The following is a 16558-nucleotide window of genomic DNA, read 5'->3' as shown; positions in this document are numbered from 1 at the left end:
ACATACTTACTATTTTACATATTTTAATAGGTACATGCCAGAGTATGTAGATTGATTTGTTTTACACAGATACATCTGTTCATGCTTATCATTTCACCTATACACTACCTGACAAAAGTCTTGTCGCCTATCCAAGTTTTAGGAACAATTGACTTCTAGTTGATCATTTGGTATAAGAAGTAGCTTATATGAAAGGCAAAAGCCTCTAGATCACACTTATTTTACCAAAATATGATCAGGCCTTGATTTTTAATTTTTTTTATTAGGACAAAAGTCTGACTTTGCTTAGACAAAAGTCTTGTCACTTAACAGAAATAATGTACAGTATAGAATATAAAGTCATGGTGCAGTGGAAAAAGAATTGATATTGCGTATGACTAAAATAACTTATTAATAAAGTCTTTGGAAAGGCAAAGAAAGCGTTCTTGCAAGACTCCCAGAGATCATCAAGATTCTTTGGATTTATCTTCAATGCCTCCTCCATCTTACCCCAGACATGCTCAATAATGTTCATGTCTAGTGACTGGGCTGGCCAATTCTGGAGCACCTTGACCTTGTTTGCTTTCAGGAACTTTGATGCGGAGGCTGAAGAATTTGCCCTATGTTGTGGTTTGTAATGTAATGGGCAGCACAAATGTCTTGATACCTCAGGCTGTTGATGTTGCCATCCACTGCAGATCTCTTGCACATCTCCATACTGAATGTAACCCCAAACCATGACTTCCTTCACCAAACCTGACTGATGTCTCTGAGAATCATGGGTCCATATGGGTTCCAATAGGTCTCCTGTAGTATTTGTGATGATTGTGACGCAGTTCAACAGATGAATTCTGCCTTCTGCCACTTTTGAAAATGACCTACTAGAAGTCGAGTTATTATTTGTTGCCTTTACAACTGGATTCGACAACAAGACTTTTGTCAGGTAGTGTATTACATGTTACTAGTTTTAATAGGCGCTTATAAATATATATACATACACATATATACATACACATACACATATATACATACATAAAGCCTATTAAAACTAGTAACATGTTCGTTTTCATATTTTATATAAATGTAATGTCCAAAAATATCAACTGTAGCGATCCAATAAAAAAAAAAAAAAAAACATTCATTTCATTTTGTAGCTTTTCATGCAACATTTGTAATTGTATCCACTGCTGTAATGTGCAGGCAAAACTTCTTAAAAAACAAATAAATAAATAAATAAACATGTTAAATAAATGTCTGTGTTGTGTTTCTGTAAATCAATATTACCTGAGATGCCTAAAACATACAACTTTTTTTAGAAAATTACATTAAAGCGCCATTCTATATCAGTTAAAATATCAAATTTATTTCCAGGGATTTCATCATATTTTGAACTTAATATATTAACAAATTGGATAAAAGACTAATTAAATGAATAATTTGAAGGACATTATCAGAATAGGACTTCAATTCTTAAAATAATACCCAATATACTTCAATAATACTTCAATACTTAATTTAAAATAAGGTTTCCAATTTTAATTCAAAACATGAACAGTTCTTCTTTTCTTTTCTTTCAACAAGACATTAAACAACATACTGTGATTGGTTTGAATGCACAAAATAATAAATAGATAAACAGTTTGCATAAAAAGGAAATCCGTCAAAATGCCTCCTATGACTATAGCAGTGCAAGACAAAGAAACATACGCCCTCTGTAAGTGTCTCTGATGGACAAAGTTGACCCAAAATAAGCTAACTATTCCAGCGGAGCATGTGCACGTGATGCCACTGCTGATGCTCTGAAACAGGGAGTTTACAGACTACATTTCCAAGAATGCTTCATTTCGAAGACGACTGCAGTTTAACCGCATCTAAAATGTCCATATGAAGCATTTGTCCTATGAGATGAACTTGAGCTTGAAGAGCACGGTTTGGGGAGTGGTGACATCAGCCACAGCCAGCTCTTGACCATCCACCAGTCCAAGTTCTGCAAGCATACATTGAGCATCATCAATACAATTACATTACACATACAGTATTGTTTTAAACTATTTATTTTATTCTTTTAACTGTTTATTTGATTGTTTTAATATATCAACAAAAAAAAACTTCTATATGTATCAAAAACTTTTATCACATATGAATTTACTTGCATATAAATTTGTCAAATAACCATAACCCACATACAAAAACTAAGAATAAAATACATTCTAATAAAATTTAATAATTATTAGTAACATTAAATTAAATAAACCTTCCATGATCAGTTTCATTGTCTTTTCTTCAAAAACTTAATAATCATGGAGAAGAATACAGGGACGTTGGGAACAGGGTTACCAAATCAGAGGTTATTTTTAAATCACTTTTCAAGGGTTGTTTTTTTATTACACAGGTTATAGGTGTGACATATTGCATCATTATAATTCTTTATGACATTATATTATATTGCTGGTGTTGCATTGAAATATTTTACTCTAATAAATTGATATCTTTTTATATTTGTATTTATCTTTTATGATCAAATTTGTGGAAGGGTGATAAAACAGAGTAAGCACTAGTGTTGCCTAGGCCAGTGGTTCCCAAAGTGGGGGCCGTGGGACAATGACTGGGGTCGCTTGGTAATTTCCAAAAGTCAAATAAATTTTATTAAACTATTTGGACGACCACATTTTATCAATAACCCACAGAAGAAAAAAACAACAACAAGCAAATGAAGAGTCATCAGCCTTTCAATTATTCTTTTTTCATAGGATTGGTGTGTTTACAATACATTAACAACACAGCAATAGCGTCAGATGCAGCAGATTGATTTTAGAGCTGCAGGTTAAACTTTGACATCTTTATGGCAATCAAATACATTAAAAATAAATACAGGCCACAACTGAACATTAAGGATGATCTCTGATTAGCTCCAAAATTAAACCAAACATAGACTGTGTCCAGCAGTCTCTTTAGCTGAGGTTACTATTAAAATAAACGAATTAATAAATAACTATAAAAATTAAATGGCTGTTAGGCTGTTGCACTTTTTTGTGTTGTCAACATGCTCATGTTTATAAATGCCTATTGTTGGTGCGCAACTTTTGTATATTTATAATCACCTCCGAAAAATTTGGGGGAGGCAAGTCACTGGCATTGTTATTTTAGAGGTCGAGAGCTGAAAGGTTTGGGAACCCCTGGCCTAGGCCACAGTGTTCCAGGACAATTTGGCTGTGACCACCAAAATGTTTCTTTTTCATGAACACAACATAAAAAAATGAATAATCCTATTAATAGACATTGATTTTGAAATATCTACCTGGCAACCCAAAGAGAATGGTAAATTACAGATAATTAAAAGTGTTTGTTAGTTTGTTGAGTCAATCACCACTTAAACATGCATACTGTATTTACAAGTATGTGTATCACAAAATATCAGAGAAGATAAGGTAAGCCTTTCCCTTTGTGGGAACCCAAAAATTGACTGATTGGGGAAAGAAAGAATAGGCTACGTTTCATTCCTTTTAGGTGGTTTTGAGTTATCACTGGCAGGAAAATTTACTTGGACCTGGCAACCCTGGTAATCACACTTTTGTGAGGTTCAGGGGCTCTGTAGATTTCTATGGTAACAGATTGACAGGACTCTCTTGGATTTTTGCTAAATAATAACTAATAAAGCTCAAGTAATCTACATAAAGTCAATTATACAGTTTAATAAAAAATATCTGGAATGTTAATTTTAGATCGTTAAAACATCTTTACTTTAAAATTTATTTTTACTTCCACCAAAGACGTTTGGCATTTGCCCGCCAACATTAATATTGGTGGCACATGAGAGACTTGATTTTGTTCATGAAAAAAAGTCTTTAAAATGACTAATATCCATTGATTTCCATTAAACAAACAGTGTATAATGCATTGAGTGATATAAAATATACACTTTACAAATGCGAATGGCATATTTTGAATTTTGGTATGATTTTGATTAGCCATTTGGCTAGTTTTGTTGCGAAAACCTGGCAACAAATTAGCCTTATCTACCTAGTTTAACTGTTTATTTGTTAAAGGATCAATTTAGCCATTTCAAGTTATATAAATCACAGTAATCTATAAAATGAGTTGTTTATGTTTATTAACCAGGAAAGAACTTTAATTTACCTTTCAGTGTTTTGCTCAGATTAGGTCGTGTTCTTTCTTCAATAGATGCTACCGTCTGAAAGTAAAACCAAAAAGATACAAATGCAGTCAAACTCTTGACACTCAAGGTAATGTATGCAAGTAATCAAATCAAACTCTGGTACATGTTAGAAAAGCTTTTAACCTGTAAATACAGAGTTTTGTTTTTTCCATCCAAAGTTGTAGTGATTGCAGGAGACTTCATTTGGCTAGGAGGGGAAAAAAGCATTATTATTATTACTAAAATATTTAGAAAAATTGTTTTGCATGACTGATATTTACCATATTTTATTATTTATCTAAAATACAAGGAATATAAAATGCAAGTGGAGTATTATGTGCAAAAGGACTGAATACTAATGCATATACCTGCTGTATACTGTATTACGCTCAATAGAGGAGAAAGACATTATGCCTTTATTTAGTTTTTGTTGTTGCTTCTTTATAGTGTACTGGTGATTTAATGGCAAGTGTATTTTATACTGCATTTCAGACTTCATACTCAAAGTTGTATAGTTATTTACACCTCCAACTTGAAAATAAACATAAGGAAAGACTTGGATGCATAGTGAACATTTATTGACACGGTTTATACTTTCCTTTTTTTCTCCATATAATGTATGAATTAGCAAAATGCATTAAATATTATTACAATAATTGTTTTTGTCTTAATAAATGCTTATGTCTTCACCTATTTTGCTTTCTCAACAATTTATAGACAGTCAGCCATCAAGCGATAACGTCTGAAACTGCATAATGTTATATTTGACATTAGATAGTTTACAAGATTTAAATAAACAAATGACAATCAACAGATTTTGAGAGAGCCTTCGACATAATTTTGCCAGAACTACAAAAACCCCAAATGTTTTCATTGGTTCATGGCATCATCTTATGGTTTGATTGACTAGAATGCAGGTTGCAGGTTGAAATTGGGTCTTAACTCACATTTACAGTTGCATTTATGCATTTGGCAGACACTTGTTTCCAAAGAAGCTTTTCATTTAAGGTAGTCCTTTTTATGCTTTCTCTGAAATCAAACCCACAGCCTTGTTGTTGCTAGTGCCATGCTCTATTAATTGAGCTTCATATATAATAATTTGGGCTGATCACACACAAAACAACACCAGCTTTAATTAATTATTATTTTAATTTATTTTATAAGAATAAAAAAATATTTTAGAAAAATGTGTCAAGAGTTTGAATGAGTAAGCAATAATGAAATAGTGTAATATCAATTATATCAATTTAATTACCAGAGAAAATATAATAATTTTAGAATATTTTAATATAATTAATTCTAACATAGCATAATAATTTTTTTAAATGTGATAACTTATTCGTATGTCTAAAAACTATATAATTACTATTTTTTATTCAGATTTTTCAGTGTATTTATCTGTTAATGTATAATATATTAAAGTATATTAATATTATATACTTTTATAAAAATATTTTAAGTTCACACACAGTTATTTTAAATTAGAGGCATTTTACAGCATTACTATTTTATATGCTTCAGGCATAGGTACACATATTGTAGGAAAATGAAAAAGAAATAAGAGATTTCAATGCAAATAACTAAAGCCTTAAATTCAGTGAGTGTCTCACAGAGAGGCGTTCTCAGTCAGGTAGTCCAGAACCTCCTGTAGTTTAGCTGACTGTGTGAACTGCATGTCCTGTGGCACCTGACTGCACGCAGAACAGTTCTCCTTCAAGTAAAACATGGACAACATTTCAGCAGTGTCCATATTCAAACATTTAGCATTTAGAATATGCTTTTCAAATCACTAACCTTTCTCTCTGCTTCAAAGGTGTACGTGTAAAGCCCGTCGACATCATTAAACACCAGGTAGTTGTTCAAGGGAACATAAGCGCTGTTCGGGAACAGAATAAAAGAGATGCGTCAATAAATGCTGAATTCAAAGCTCTTTAAAGAATTTAAATATTATAACTTACCTTGTGGCAATTTTGAAAACCTCTGTGGCACAAGCAGCTGAAATATGCAAGAAAAAAAGCAAATAGTATTTACAGTTACCACTCAACTTACTGAAAAAATGCACAATAAAACCAGAGAATGTCAGAATACCAGCAATGACAGCATTTGTAGAAGCCACAGCAGGAATTATTCGCTTCACGACCCCTGAAACAAAAGATGTGACTTTACATCAACAAGTAGAATTGTGTGAACTTGATTTAGACTTTTTGGAGAATGACTGGAACTGAACGTTATATTGCCAAATCAAACGGCATTTATTGTTTGATAAAGTGGACAGAATTGGAAAGATTAGACCTTGTTTCTTATCAAAAGTAACAGAAACACTTTTTGTCTAGCCTCTTGTGATTATTGTTGGGAGGTGCGCTGTATAATGTCTAGTAAAGTTCTATTCAAGCATTAACTGAAATAACACAAACTGAAAGACTGATCTTGGACTGATCATTTATGAATCTATATTGCATGAAATAACAAAAAAAAAAGTCAGCTCCCTTTTAAAAATCAAAGAGACAAGCGAGAAGAATCGACAAACAATTTACTGGCAAAAAAAGGCAAATGTTGTTCTCAGACATGAACCGGCTTAAATAAATAATCAAAGCTGGTTCTGTGTTATTATCATATTTTGCCAAAGCAAATTAAAATAAATTATTATTGAAGCTGTATTCAATATATGTCTTCTATTATACGACTAACTTTTGAGAATTATGCTATATAGTTGTAATATTTATTCTGTTTCTCTCTCTCTCATTATTGTACTGTGAATAACCGTTGAGTTAACATTATTGTTTACTTATTTTATTTTCTGTACTGTTTAGTAATATAGATGTGTCATGTGACATACTGAGTATTCAAATGAACTCCAGACCCACCTGAATATTGTCATCCTGATAAAAGCAACTTTTCCGAAATGGGTAGGTGCACGAGTGTTGTTGTTGTTTTAAATAACAGCCATGTTGATGAAGGCTTTTAAACTTTTTTTACTTTGAGTGCCTTTGACTGATATTTTTTAAATATCTTTATGAATCCCTTATCCAAAGATCACAAACATTCTGATTACCACTGAAACACTTTTTGTTTGTTTATGGATTCTACATTCAAAATACTTCAGAAATGAACAGTTCAGATGCAAAAGCCTTTAGGTGCCATCTGAAATTATCTTCAAGGTCCTGTTTATATGTTGTGTGATCAGTTATTTAACTTTTATGCAATGATATAAATATGTTTTTATTGTACTTGAAGTGAATTATTTCAACAATTCAAATGATTTCAATATTATTTTTTTTATTTCTCATTTAAAAAAAATTTCAGATGGCATCTGGAGGATTTTGCATCTGAACTCTTCAAATACAGTTTTATTCTTAAACATCATATAAAAGGCCATTTAAGGCCATAATTTTTGCTAAATCAATTGAATGATGTTAATGCTTTTTAAGGCCCAATCCCAATTCTACCCCTTACCCCAACCCCTCGTTTCGCGCGTTCCCGTGAAGGGGTAGGAATGTCCCAATTCTCTTTAGCTTAAATTTAGAAGCCCTTCCCCTTCACACTCGGTTTTAAGGACCAAGGGGAAGGGGTAGGGGTACAAAGATAGAAATGGGATTGGGCTTAAATATCCCTCGGAAACCCTGATAAACGAACTAAAGTGTCCTCCACCCACTAGTTATATTTTGACTTTATGTTTGATGTCTATGTGAACCATAAGGGGCCAATCACACAGAACATGCTTTTAGTGTTGAGAGGGGCATCTTTTGAATAGTTTACTAATTGTCACAAGCGTTTTACACAGTGCTTATGCACCCTGTGTGCCTTGCGTTTTTGCCGTTGAGTGCTGTGCACTCGCAGTTGAAAAAGTCAACTCTGAGCGGAAAAAGCGTGCTACATCACTCGCGTCTTTTTCATTCTTCAATCAAACGAAAGCAGAGGGAGGGTTTCTGTTGAGGTGACAGCAGTGTTTGTGTTGTCAAGATGACTACGGAAACTTTTGAAGATAGAGGAGAGACTAGCGGTTGCTGTTTTGGATTATCCAGAGCTGTATGACTTCACAAATATTGAATATCACAATATTAAAATGATACCAATATCAACAGCAACACTCTCGCACAATACGCAGCTGATTCACTTGTTGCCTAGGCAAGATAAAAAGCACAGGAGAACGAAAAAACGTTTTCGTTGTGATCACCCCTAAGACCTGTATCAAAATTGTTCATTATGAATATGTGCACAATTACAGCCCTACAGTCAATAAAAGAGATGCTTTTAGAAATCCCTGATAAAGATCCATTGAACAGGGCATCTCACTTACCCTGGGTGAGTCTGTAATTGACCCCAGTGATGTTGAACTCCGCTGCTCTCTCCAAAGATTTCTGATACACCCACTGGATGTGCTTCGGGTCATCTCCATCTAGTACCACACCATCTGAAGAAAAAAAGCCATATCTAAAATAACAGTAGATTACCTGCAAGCAATACAACCAAAAATTCCAATCAATCAGCTCATATTGTACCTCCAAAGGGCTTTTCTTTGGGCCACAGCAGCATGCGTACGTATTCAACGCAATGTTCGGGTAACCGTGGCATAGAGGCTATAGTGCACATCGGAAAGTTGATCTGTGTAGGGTGCAAAAAATGAGTATGATAAAAAAAGCTTTGAAACTTCAACTTAACACAAAAATCCCAAAATGCACCTGTGGGGGGTAGAGCTCCAGAGTGCAATCAATGCAGGCTGTCATTCCTGGAAGAATGACCCGGGCATTGCCCTTGAAGCCCTCTGTGCCACCATCTATAAGTGGAATAATAGAGCTGGGATCCAGGACTCCATCTTCATAAATCAGCAGGGAGAGCTGACAAAGGTAAATGCATAGACTGTATGTACGTCTCAATGAATAGAAACACTTTACTTAATTGATGAAGGAATGTATTTTAGATCTAAACATATCTATTAATAGATTCTTGGATGTGTATGAGACATACGAGCATGCCGTTCATCCATCTTCTGGCGATAACAGAGTCCAGGCCACAGACGACTATGTGGAATTCTATGCAAAAACAGTTGAATTACTAAGATTTAAGAATAAAATACTGCCTAAAAAGCATCATACTAATAATAACAATAACAGAACAATAGTATCATGTATTTATTATATTAGGACATTATATCTATACAAAAAATAATAATGACAAAATGTGTAACAGTTAGATTACGTCTGTAAAATGTCTCATCCAAGTCCTGGATTTTCTTAAAATGTCTGCATTACAAATTAAGGGAAAAGACAATATTTTGTCAAACATAGGTATAAAAAGTTCACATTTTTGGGCTTTGTAATATTTTTTAAATGTCTCTTCTGTTGCATTTATTTGATTAAAAATACAGTAAAACAGTAATATTGCTAATTATTATTACAATTTATACTAAATATTTCAGAATATATAAAAGCATACTTTTTTACACCTATGAAAAAGCAGATTTATTAGCATCATTACTACACTCTTCAGTTTCACATTTCTGTGTTCCATCTTTAATATTGTATATATGCTGCTTGTTATTAGTATCAGTTGAAAAGAGTGTATTATATTTTATTAGTGCTGATCAAATATTAATTCAAAATGACAATTTGTTTTGACATTGTTATGTGTATTGTAAATATTTATTTATTATGTATATATAATTGTACACACGCATGCATGCATATATTTGATAAAATATTAATTTATATTTAGATAAAAAAAATTTGACAGGTAGTTAACATATATATTTTATAAGAACATGATTCTTTTCATCAAGGCGGTATTTATTAAATTAAAAAGAATATTTAAATTGTTAAATATTTATTATTGTATTATTATATGTAGTTTCAAATGAATTAATTTTTTTACTCATTCTTGCATTTATTACTATTACCAATAATAATAATAATAATAATAATAATAATAATAATAATAACAACAATAATTAATATTAGAGTGATTTGTGAAGGATCATGTAACTCTGAAGACTGGAGTAATGAAGCTGAAAATTCATCTTTAAAATCACTGGAATAAATTATTAAATTAATTTATAAACTACTTTTGAACAGTTATTTCATAGTGCAATAACATTTCACAATTTGTACTGTATTTTTGATTAAATAAATTCAGCCTTGGTGAGCAGTAGAAGCTTATTTTAAAACGTTAAAAATTGTACTGATCCCAAACTTTTGACCAGTAGTGTATACAACACAAATTATAAATTTAAATATGTAACAAAATTGGTTTGTATTGTTTTGATTTTATGCATGTGTGTGTAACATTATATATATATATAAATAATTCACTGACATATATTGTCTAAACAAACTTGTATTTTGGATGCGATTAATCTTTTCCCAGCAGTATATTTTATATGATTTATTATTATTATTTTAGGATGAATAGAAAACCCAGAAAAACAGCATATCTTTAATAAAATAAACAGTTTGTAAAATTATACACATCTTTAATAGAATTTTTGATTAATTAAATGCATCCTTTATTGCAAAAATATTTGATGTTTCTTGCAAATAAAATGTAATCATCTTACTGCCCCCAAACGTTGAACACAGAAAAAAAGTACAGTGGCATTTCAACGTTCTCACAAACAAAAATGAAAATTTATTTTTGAAACAAAAGAACGAACTAGCTTTAATACACTTTAAAGGATACGGGACAACACTGCATCCTGGGACCCTGTCGTTTACAAAGTCTGCTGCAACATCTGCCTTTGGTCGACCCACATCTTTTGGCCTGGAGAAACAAGAGCCGGCTTTTTAGATGATTAAAATCAGAACGACAAAGGGTTCAAAAAGACAGCACTCAGCAGACTTACCTGAAGAGGAACTGTCTGTTGAGGTTAGAAATGTCAATGGTGTCCATGTCCACTACATGAATATGTCGAAAACCCGACAAAGCCTGATTGAGGACATTGTAGCAATATTTAAAAAGTACATTTAGCCTCTTTTAAGATATATTGTGTCGAATATATTGCACTGTTATTCTAGCACAAGATCAAACGGAAAACAACATTACCAGATCTTTGAGCAGCTCACATCCAAGTCCACCGGCTCCAATAACCAGAATCTTGCATGTGTCCAATAAAAACTGGAGAGACTGGAAGATGATGCACGCAATTTATAAAGAAGAAGAAGAAAGAAAGAGAGCAGAGCAACATTAAGGTTACCACAAACGGACTGATAATGATATTGTTCTCAAACTCTTTGAAATGTCTTAGATGTTTTGTCTTATTTTATTGTTAGTTGTGCTTTATATGAAATCATTCATCTGAAGAATGGAATTTATTTATGCATTTATTCTCTACCATAATATCATAATAGTTATTTTAATATCTGCAAAAACATATCTTGAGAATGCAAAACATACTCTGCATCGATGAGGCAGTTATTATGACCCTATAATAGGGCTGTGTGATTTGGGGGAAATATCTAATTGCGATTGTTTTTAACAGATACTGCAATTTCGACTTGATTTGCGATTTTGAATTTTGTAGTCAAGCTTCAGCTCAATAATCTGTATTGTAGCTTCTTACTGCTAAAATGCAGTGAGTGAAACTGAAAAGGTATCACCTTATATTAGCAAACAACTCTGAAATTGTGTCACTGGCAATATTTTAGTTAAACACCCACCCCCCCCCCCACACCCCCCAACCCCCAACTTTTAAAATGTCAGCTACTTCCACGGCTATTACAAATGACCTGGTTTTGTTTGGTGTCTGTGACTTTGAAACCAAAATATTCCCATATTACTGACGTGCTGTTTTTCTTTGATATTAATTAGTCTATTGATGCTTCTGAAGCGGCAGATGTCACCATCCCACTCGTTTGCGCTTTCCTGTTTGTTTGTTTTTTTTATTGTGGCCATTCCGCATCGTTCTGTTGTGCAATTCTATTAGGGCAGAACAAAAGTGTGTTCACTCAATGGGTTAGTAAGACTGTCAAACACAGCCAGCAGTCACTCATTTGCTCTGGATGGGGGAAGTTAAATAATATATATTTCATATCATAGCCTCTTGCGATTAGCTAATCGAAATGTTTCAAATCGAATTTTTATAATTAAAAAAGTATGAGATATTATTTATTAGATTTATGAGATATAATATCCTTTAGTGGTACCTCGCGATACGGTTCTACATGTTAATGTTAGGTAACAAATTTACTAACAATGAATAATACATTTATTCCAGCATTTGGTTAAATTTGAACAGTGTGTGCATTTTGCGATTAGTAGTTATGCACAAGACATCAGCTTGTGTGTAATTTTTAAAGGGATAGTTTAGAAATTGCTTTTAAATTACACACTCCATAAAAACTGCTGCCTTTTTTAGCTTTTCAGTAGAACATTAATTCAGCAAATCAGAAACTGGGAATCCTGGTGATTTATAAAATGCAAGTCAGCAGCTCCAGACAATACAGAGGCAAAACGAAAAAACTTTTTATTACGTGAAGTAATATAGTTAAGTGAAATAAGCAGTTCTGTTGAAAATGAGAAGAAAAAAAATCTGAAAATGAAACCATAAATAAAGTCGTAAATAATACACAGAATTGATGATTTGGCTTCATAAATATAAATTTAGTTTTGCCTATTTTTGTTTGAATCACACAGTGCTGGTAACCATCGACTGAAAACATTTAATAAATCACCAAGCAACACAGTTTTAGCTAAAAGTCTACTTTACTGTGCTACCAAAAAAATGTATACATATTGTATAGCTTAAGGAGGAATAATTTTGTAAATTTAGTTGTTTGGGGCTGACATATCCCTTTTAAGCAGCCATAAATGTAATCCATGTACAGAAAAAAAAAAAAAGGATGTCCAGATCCAATCACGCGGTTTCAGACTCGATCGCAATCGAACGTTACCTGCCGATCAGGACTCAAATATATACAGACTATGTATATTCTCTTAATTTTTTTTAACACATATATAGTTATGCAGTGGCACAGAGTTAGACTTACTTGATTTCACACAGAAACAGCAACACGTGCTGCAGTGCATGACATCACTTTGTTGCAGAGACGCTATAGGTTAAATGCCAGCAAAGTAGAACACATAAACAGCTTGAAGAGGAAAGCGCGAGTATGTCTGTGGTCTGGAGGTATTATAAAGTTGATGATGACAACATTGCCATAGCAAACTGTGAGATATGTAAACTTGGGATTGTCCGCCGGGTATTTTAAATTGAGGTGCTATTTGTTTTTATACTAGATTTTTTTTTACTGTTTCTATATGTGTGATTATGTGTTTTTTGATTTTAGGTTGCCTTTTAAAATCTGGCAGGGGGCAACAGATGAAAATTAGCCCCCGTGGCTAACTCTGGCTAATTTACAGTCTCACTGTTTATTAATGAGCATTGTCCCTGTTAAATTAATAAATTACAAATTATACATTTACTGTTGCACTAAAGTCCAAAAGTGAAATATTTAGGTTATTTTTTACTTGATTGTTCAAGCTACCTCACAGAAGTGCTTGAATGTTAAAATAAGGTGAATTAAATGAAAAATAAGGAACATCCTGGATCTGTTTCTTTGCTCTTCTTTATTCTTTTTTTTATGTATTATAGAAGTATCAGATCGGGTTTCGGTATCAGTACTGTAGATACTCAAAGTCAAATGACTCTGACTCGAGGACGAAAAAAACCTGTCCGGGACATCCCCCAAAAAAACAATGTTCTAATAACATGCAGTTTGAATTATCATTAAACTTCTATTATCTCCCTAAAGATAATCATGCACATTTTAAAACAAATGTGGCATGTAGATTATATTATACTTTTTTACACTACATATGAGAGCCTAGATCACGCAAACAGTCTTAGGTTGCACTGGTCCATTTGTGGAAATAGCCAAAAACACACTGTATGAGTCAAAATTGTCAAAACTCATTGGAATATTAAGTAAAGATAATGTTTCAAGATATATAGGCCATTTCAATGTGGTCATGTCATTGGCCCATGAACATTTCCTACTTGTTATCAAACCATTTCATTATCATAACAAGAGGCAATTCAATCATAAGTTAATGTTAAAGCAGCTATCCTCACATTATTTATCAATATGCGGCTCTTTTTGGATTCTCGGAAGCGATAGAAATTAAAAATGTAAAACAGGAAATACATTGGAACCATTGTTTTTGTTAACATCCTTCAAAATGGAGTATAAAACTACAAAAATTGACCCTTGTGTTGTGACTAGTTTTGTGGTCCAGGGTCATATATATTTTCACACAATAGTATGCATTAATGTACATCATACCTCAGTGCTGGCTTCAAAATCTGGATGAGTGAAGGGTCCCGTTCTCTCTAGGAACTTTCTGACATGGTCCCATCTTCCCTGCCACTCACTGCGATCTCCACTTCCTCCATCCACAACCATTCTGTGAGGAAACAAAACATACATATTTAATCATATAATACACTCGTTATGAGATTATATATTTAATTTTTGCATAATTAACAACACATTCACACATAACACAATATCAAAAACATTGTACATACAACAATTAAGCTATGGTTTTGTGGAACTAAAGTTAAAATGTATAAATAACACCAAGGTGTTTTTTTATTAAATATTATGAAAGAACATTATGGCATGTGAGCAAACAGCAGTGGTAGGAGGTTTCGCAAGCTTTCAGTCGTATTCATTTATGTACAGTATTTTGCGGAGAGTTGTTCAATATTATTTCTGTACATTATCTTTAAAATCAATATATAAAGTTAATGTTAAGAATTAGCACCTCCCAAAGCAAACCTGCTGGCTGCCACATCTAAATTCTCATCTTTCATTTCACTAACTTCTCATTCAGCTCCTCTATTCTCCTTCTTTTCTTCTCCCTAAAAAGAGAGAATAAAAGAAGGTTCATTCATGCTCTGCTACCCGCAAGTTAACGTTCTTGCGTCCTGTTGGTTGAACTACAAGCACTGTTACGAGGGATTTATGAGGAGCTTTGGATGAAAATAATTCACTTACGGTTCCTCTCCTTCCGCCATATTGTCATAAACGCTCAAATTGAAGTGCGCAATCTTATGACACGGAAAACTGCCAACCAGCTGACGCACTACGGTTTTTCAAAATAAAAGTCTTGAGTTGCAGCTGTTTTGACAGTTATATTTCGTAATAAATCAGCAATGTTTCTGTTGGTTTAATCTTACACTTTAAAGGACCAGTTAATTATAGGATTTTAAAAAATAATTAGAAGAGAACACAATACGTCAACAAGTTGTCTATATACATTTATAGCAACACCTCAAATTGTGAAAAGTTCTGCAACAGGCCAGTAACGTTGCCCAGGGGGGTTCGGGTGGTTTGAAAGAACCACCCCAGTGACAAAGTCCATTTGTGCCATTTTAGACAGTATCAATTATGACAGTATGACAATACAAATTTGTATTTTAAAATATTTTCATTCAAAAGGTTTAATTTACAAATTCTCATAACAACATTTATAAAACTGTAATAACTCACAGTTTAATTGCAGATTTGCAAATAAACACTTCGTAGTAACATGGTATGGTAAGCACTTTTTGTAGTTAAACATTTTTTTGTTGCATCAGAAAAATGTGGTTATGATCACCATTGGACAAGCTAATCTAGCAAAGATTAGTGCTATGTCCCTAAAATGCAATGCTAAACCTCACAATTAGAAACATTTCTGGAAAATTAGAAGAATAACTGCAAAAACGAACCACCCCTTTTAATAAGCTTTTGAGTTTGCACTCAAAAATCAAATTAACTGATATGTGCAGACTGCTTGTTTTGAGCATTTCTATTTTTTTAATTTGTCAAGACAGAAGTTTACATCTGTATTTTGTTTTAGCTGAGACAATAGTTTTAGAACTTAATTAATGTCAGTGAATTCATTTGGCATCTAATGAACATGCTGCAAAAATTCTATCAATCTCTTATTTGATCTGCACCGAGCACGCAGTATTCTTAAGGACAGCTATCACCCTGCTCACATACTGTTTTCTCTCCTGCTTTTTCCCCAGAGCTGTCTCCCTCTTGAACTCTGCTCCCCCCCCCCCCCCCCTTCTCTAACTTATACACCTCACAATCACTGCACTGTTTAAAATTGCGCATTTAAAATTTGCACATATTCATTGCACTACATTGCACTGATTTATTTATTTGAACTGTACATACCCACTGTACATGTACATTTGTAATTATGTTTATCTATCTGCACACTACTGATTATTAATAGCAACCTGTACATATATTAATTTATTGTGAATCTGTTCATAGCTAATACAACCTGTATATAATGTTGATAGTACATCCATCTGTAAATATCACCATAATTTTTCTATAACTGCACTTTATAACTTATACCTGTATCCTGCACTTGCTGCTATTGCACTGCTGGTTAGACTTAAACTGCATTTCGTTGCCTTGTACTTGT

At 33.0% G+C, this 16558-nt stretch overlaps 1 protein-coding gene across 3 annotated transcripts; it reads right to left on the bottom strand.

The window, feature by feature from the left end:
• Nucleotides 1-1489: 1489 nt before the first annotated feature.
• uba3 (ubiquitin-like modifier activating enzyme 3) lies at nucleotides 1490-15202 on the bottom strand. Of its 3 annotated transcripts, XM_056468622.1 has the most exons (18): nucleotides 15127-15178; nucleotides 14952-14990; nucleotides 14410-14530; nucleotides 11171-11251; nucleotides 10971-11053; nucleotides 10808-10888; nucleotides 9332-9375; nucleotides 9101-9165; nucleotides 8815-8970; nucleotides 8635-8737; nucleotides 8433-8546; nucleotides 6224-6277; nucleotides 6094-6130; nucleotides 5930-6011; nucleotides 5746-5846; nucleotides 4280-4343; nucleotides 4117-4171; nucleotides 1490-1966 (listed from the first exon to the last, which is right to left on the bottom strand). In XM_056468622.1, exons 1-18 carry the CDS (start codon nucleotides 15144-15146, stop codon nucleotides 1878-1880), a joined length of 1389 nt encoding a protein of 462 aa, XP_056324597.1. In that variant the 5' UTR covers nucleotides 15147-15178; the 3' UTR covers nucleotides 1490-1877. The 3 variants fall into 3 exon arrangements, with proteins under 3 accessions (XP_056324597.1, XP_056324598.1, XP_056324599.1); XM_056468623.1 differs by lacking the exon at nucleotides 14952-14990 and having other exon boundaries at nucleotides 15127-15202; XM_056468624.1 differs by lacking the exons at nucleotides 14952-14990; nucleotides 15127-15178 and adding an exon at nucleotides 14894-14911.
• Between the last annotated feature and the right edge of the window lie 1356 nt (nucleotides 15203-16558).

Source organism: Danio aesculapii, chromosome 11 (genome assembly GCF_903798145.1).
Source record: "Danio aesculapii chromosome 11, fDanAes4.1, whole genome shotgun sequence".
Lineage (NCBI taxonomy): Eukaryota > Metazoa > Chordata > Actinopteri > Cypriniformes > Danionidae > Danio > Danio aesculapii.
This window is presented reverse-complemented; position numbering and strand designations above follow the sequence as displayed.

Coding starts and splice junctions, on each gene's coding strand:
- uba3 (XM_056468622.1), bottom strand. CDS start 15,146: ATGGCGGAAGGAGAGGAACC. Junction 14,991..15,126: donor ATGGCGGAAGGAGAGGAACC/GTAAGTGAATTA, acceptor CTCTCTTTTTAG/GGAGAAGAAAAGAAGGAGAA. Junction 6,012..6,093: donor GTTTTCAAAATTGCCACAAG/GTAAGTTATAAT, acceptor GTTCCCGAACAG/CGCTTATGTTCCCTTGAACA.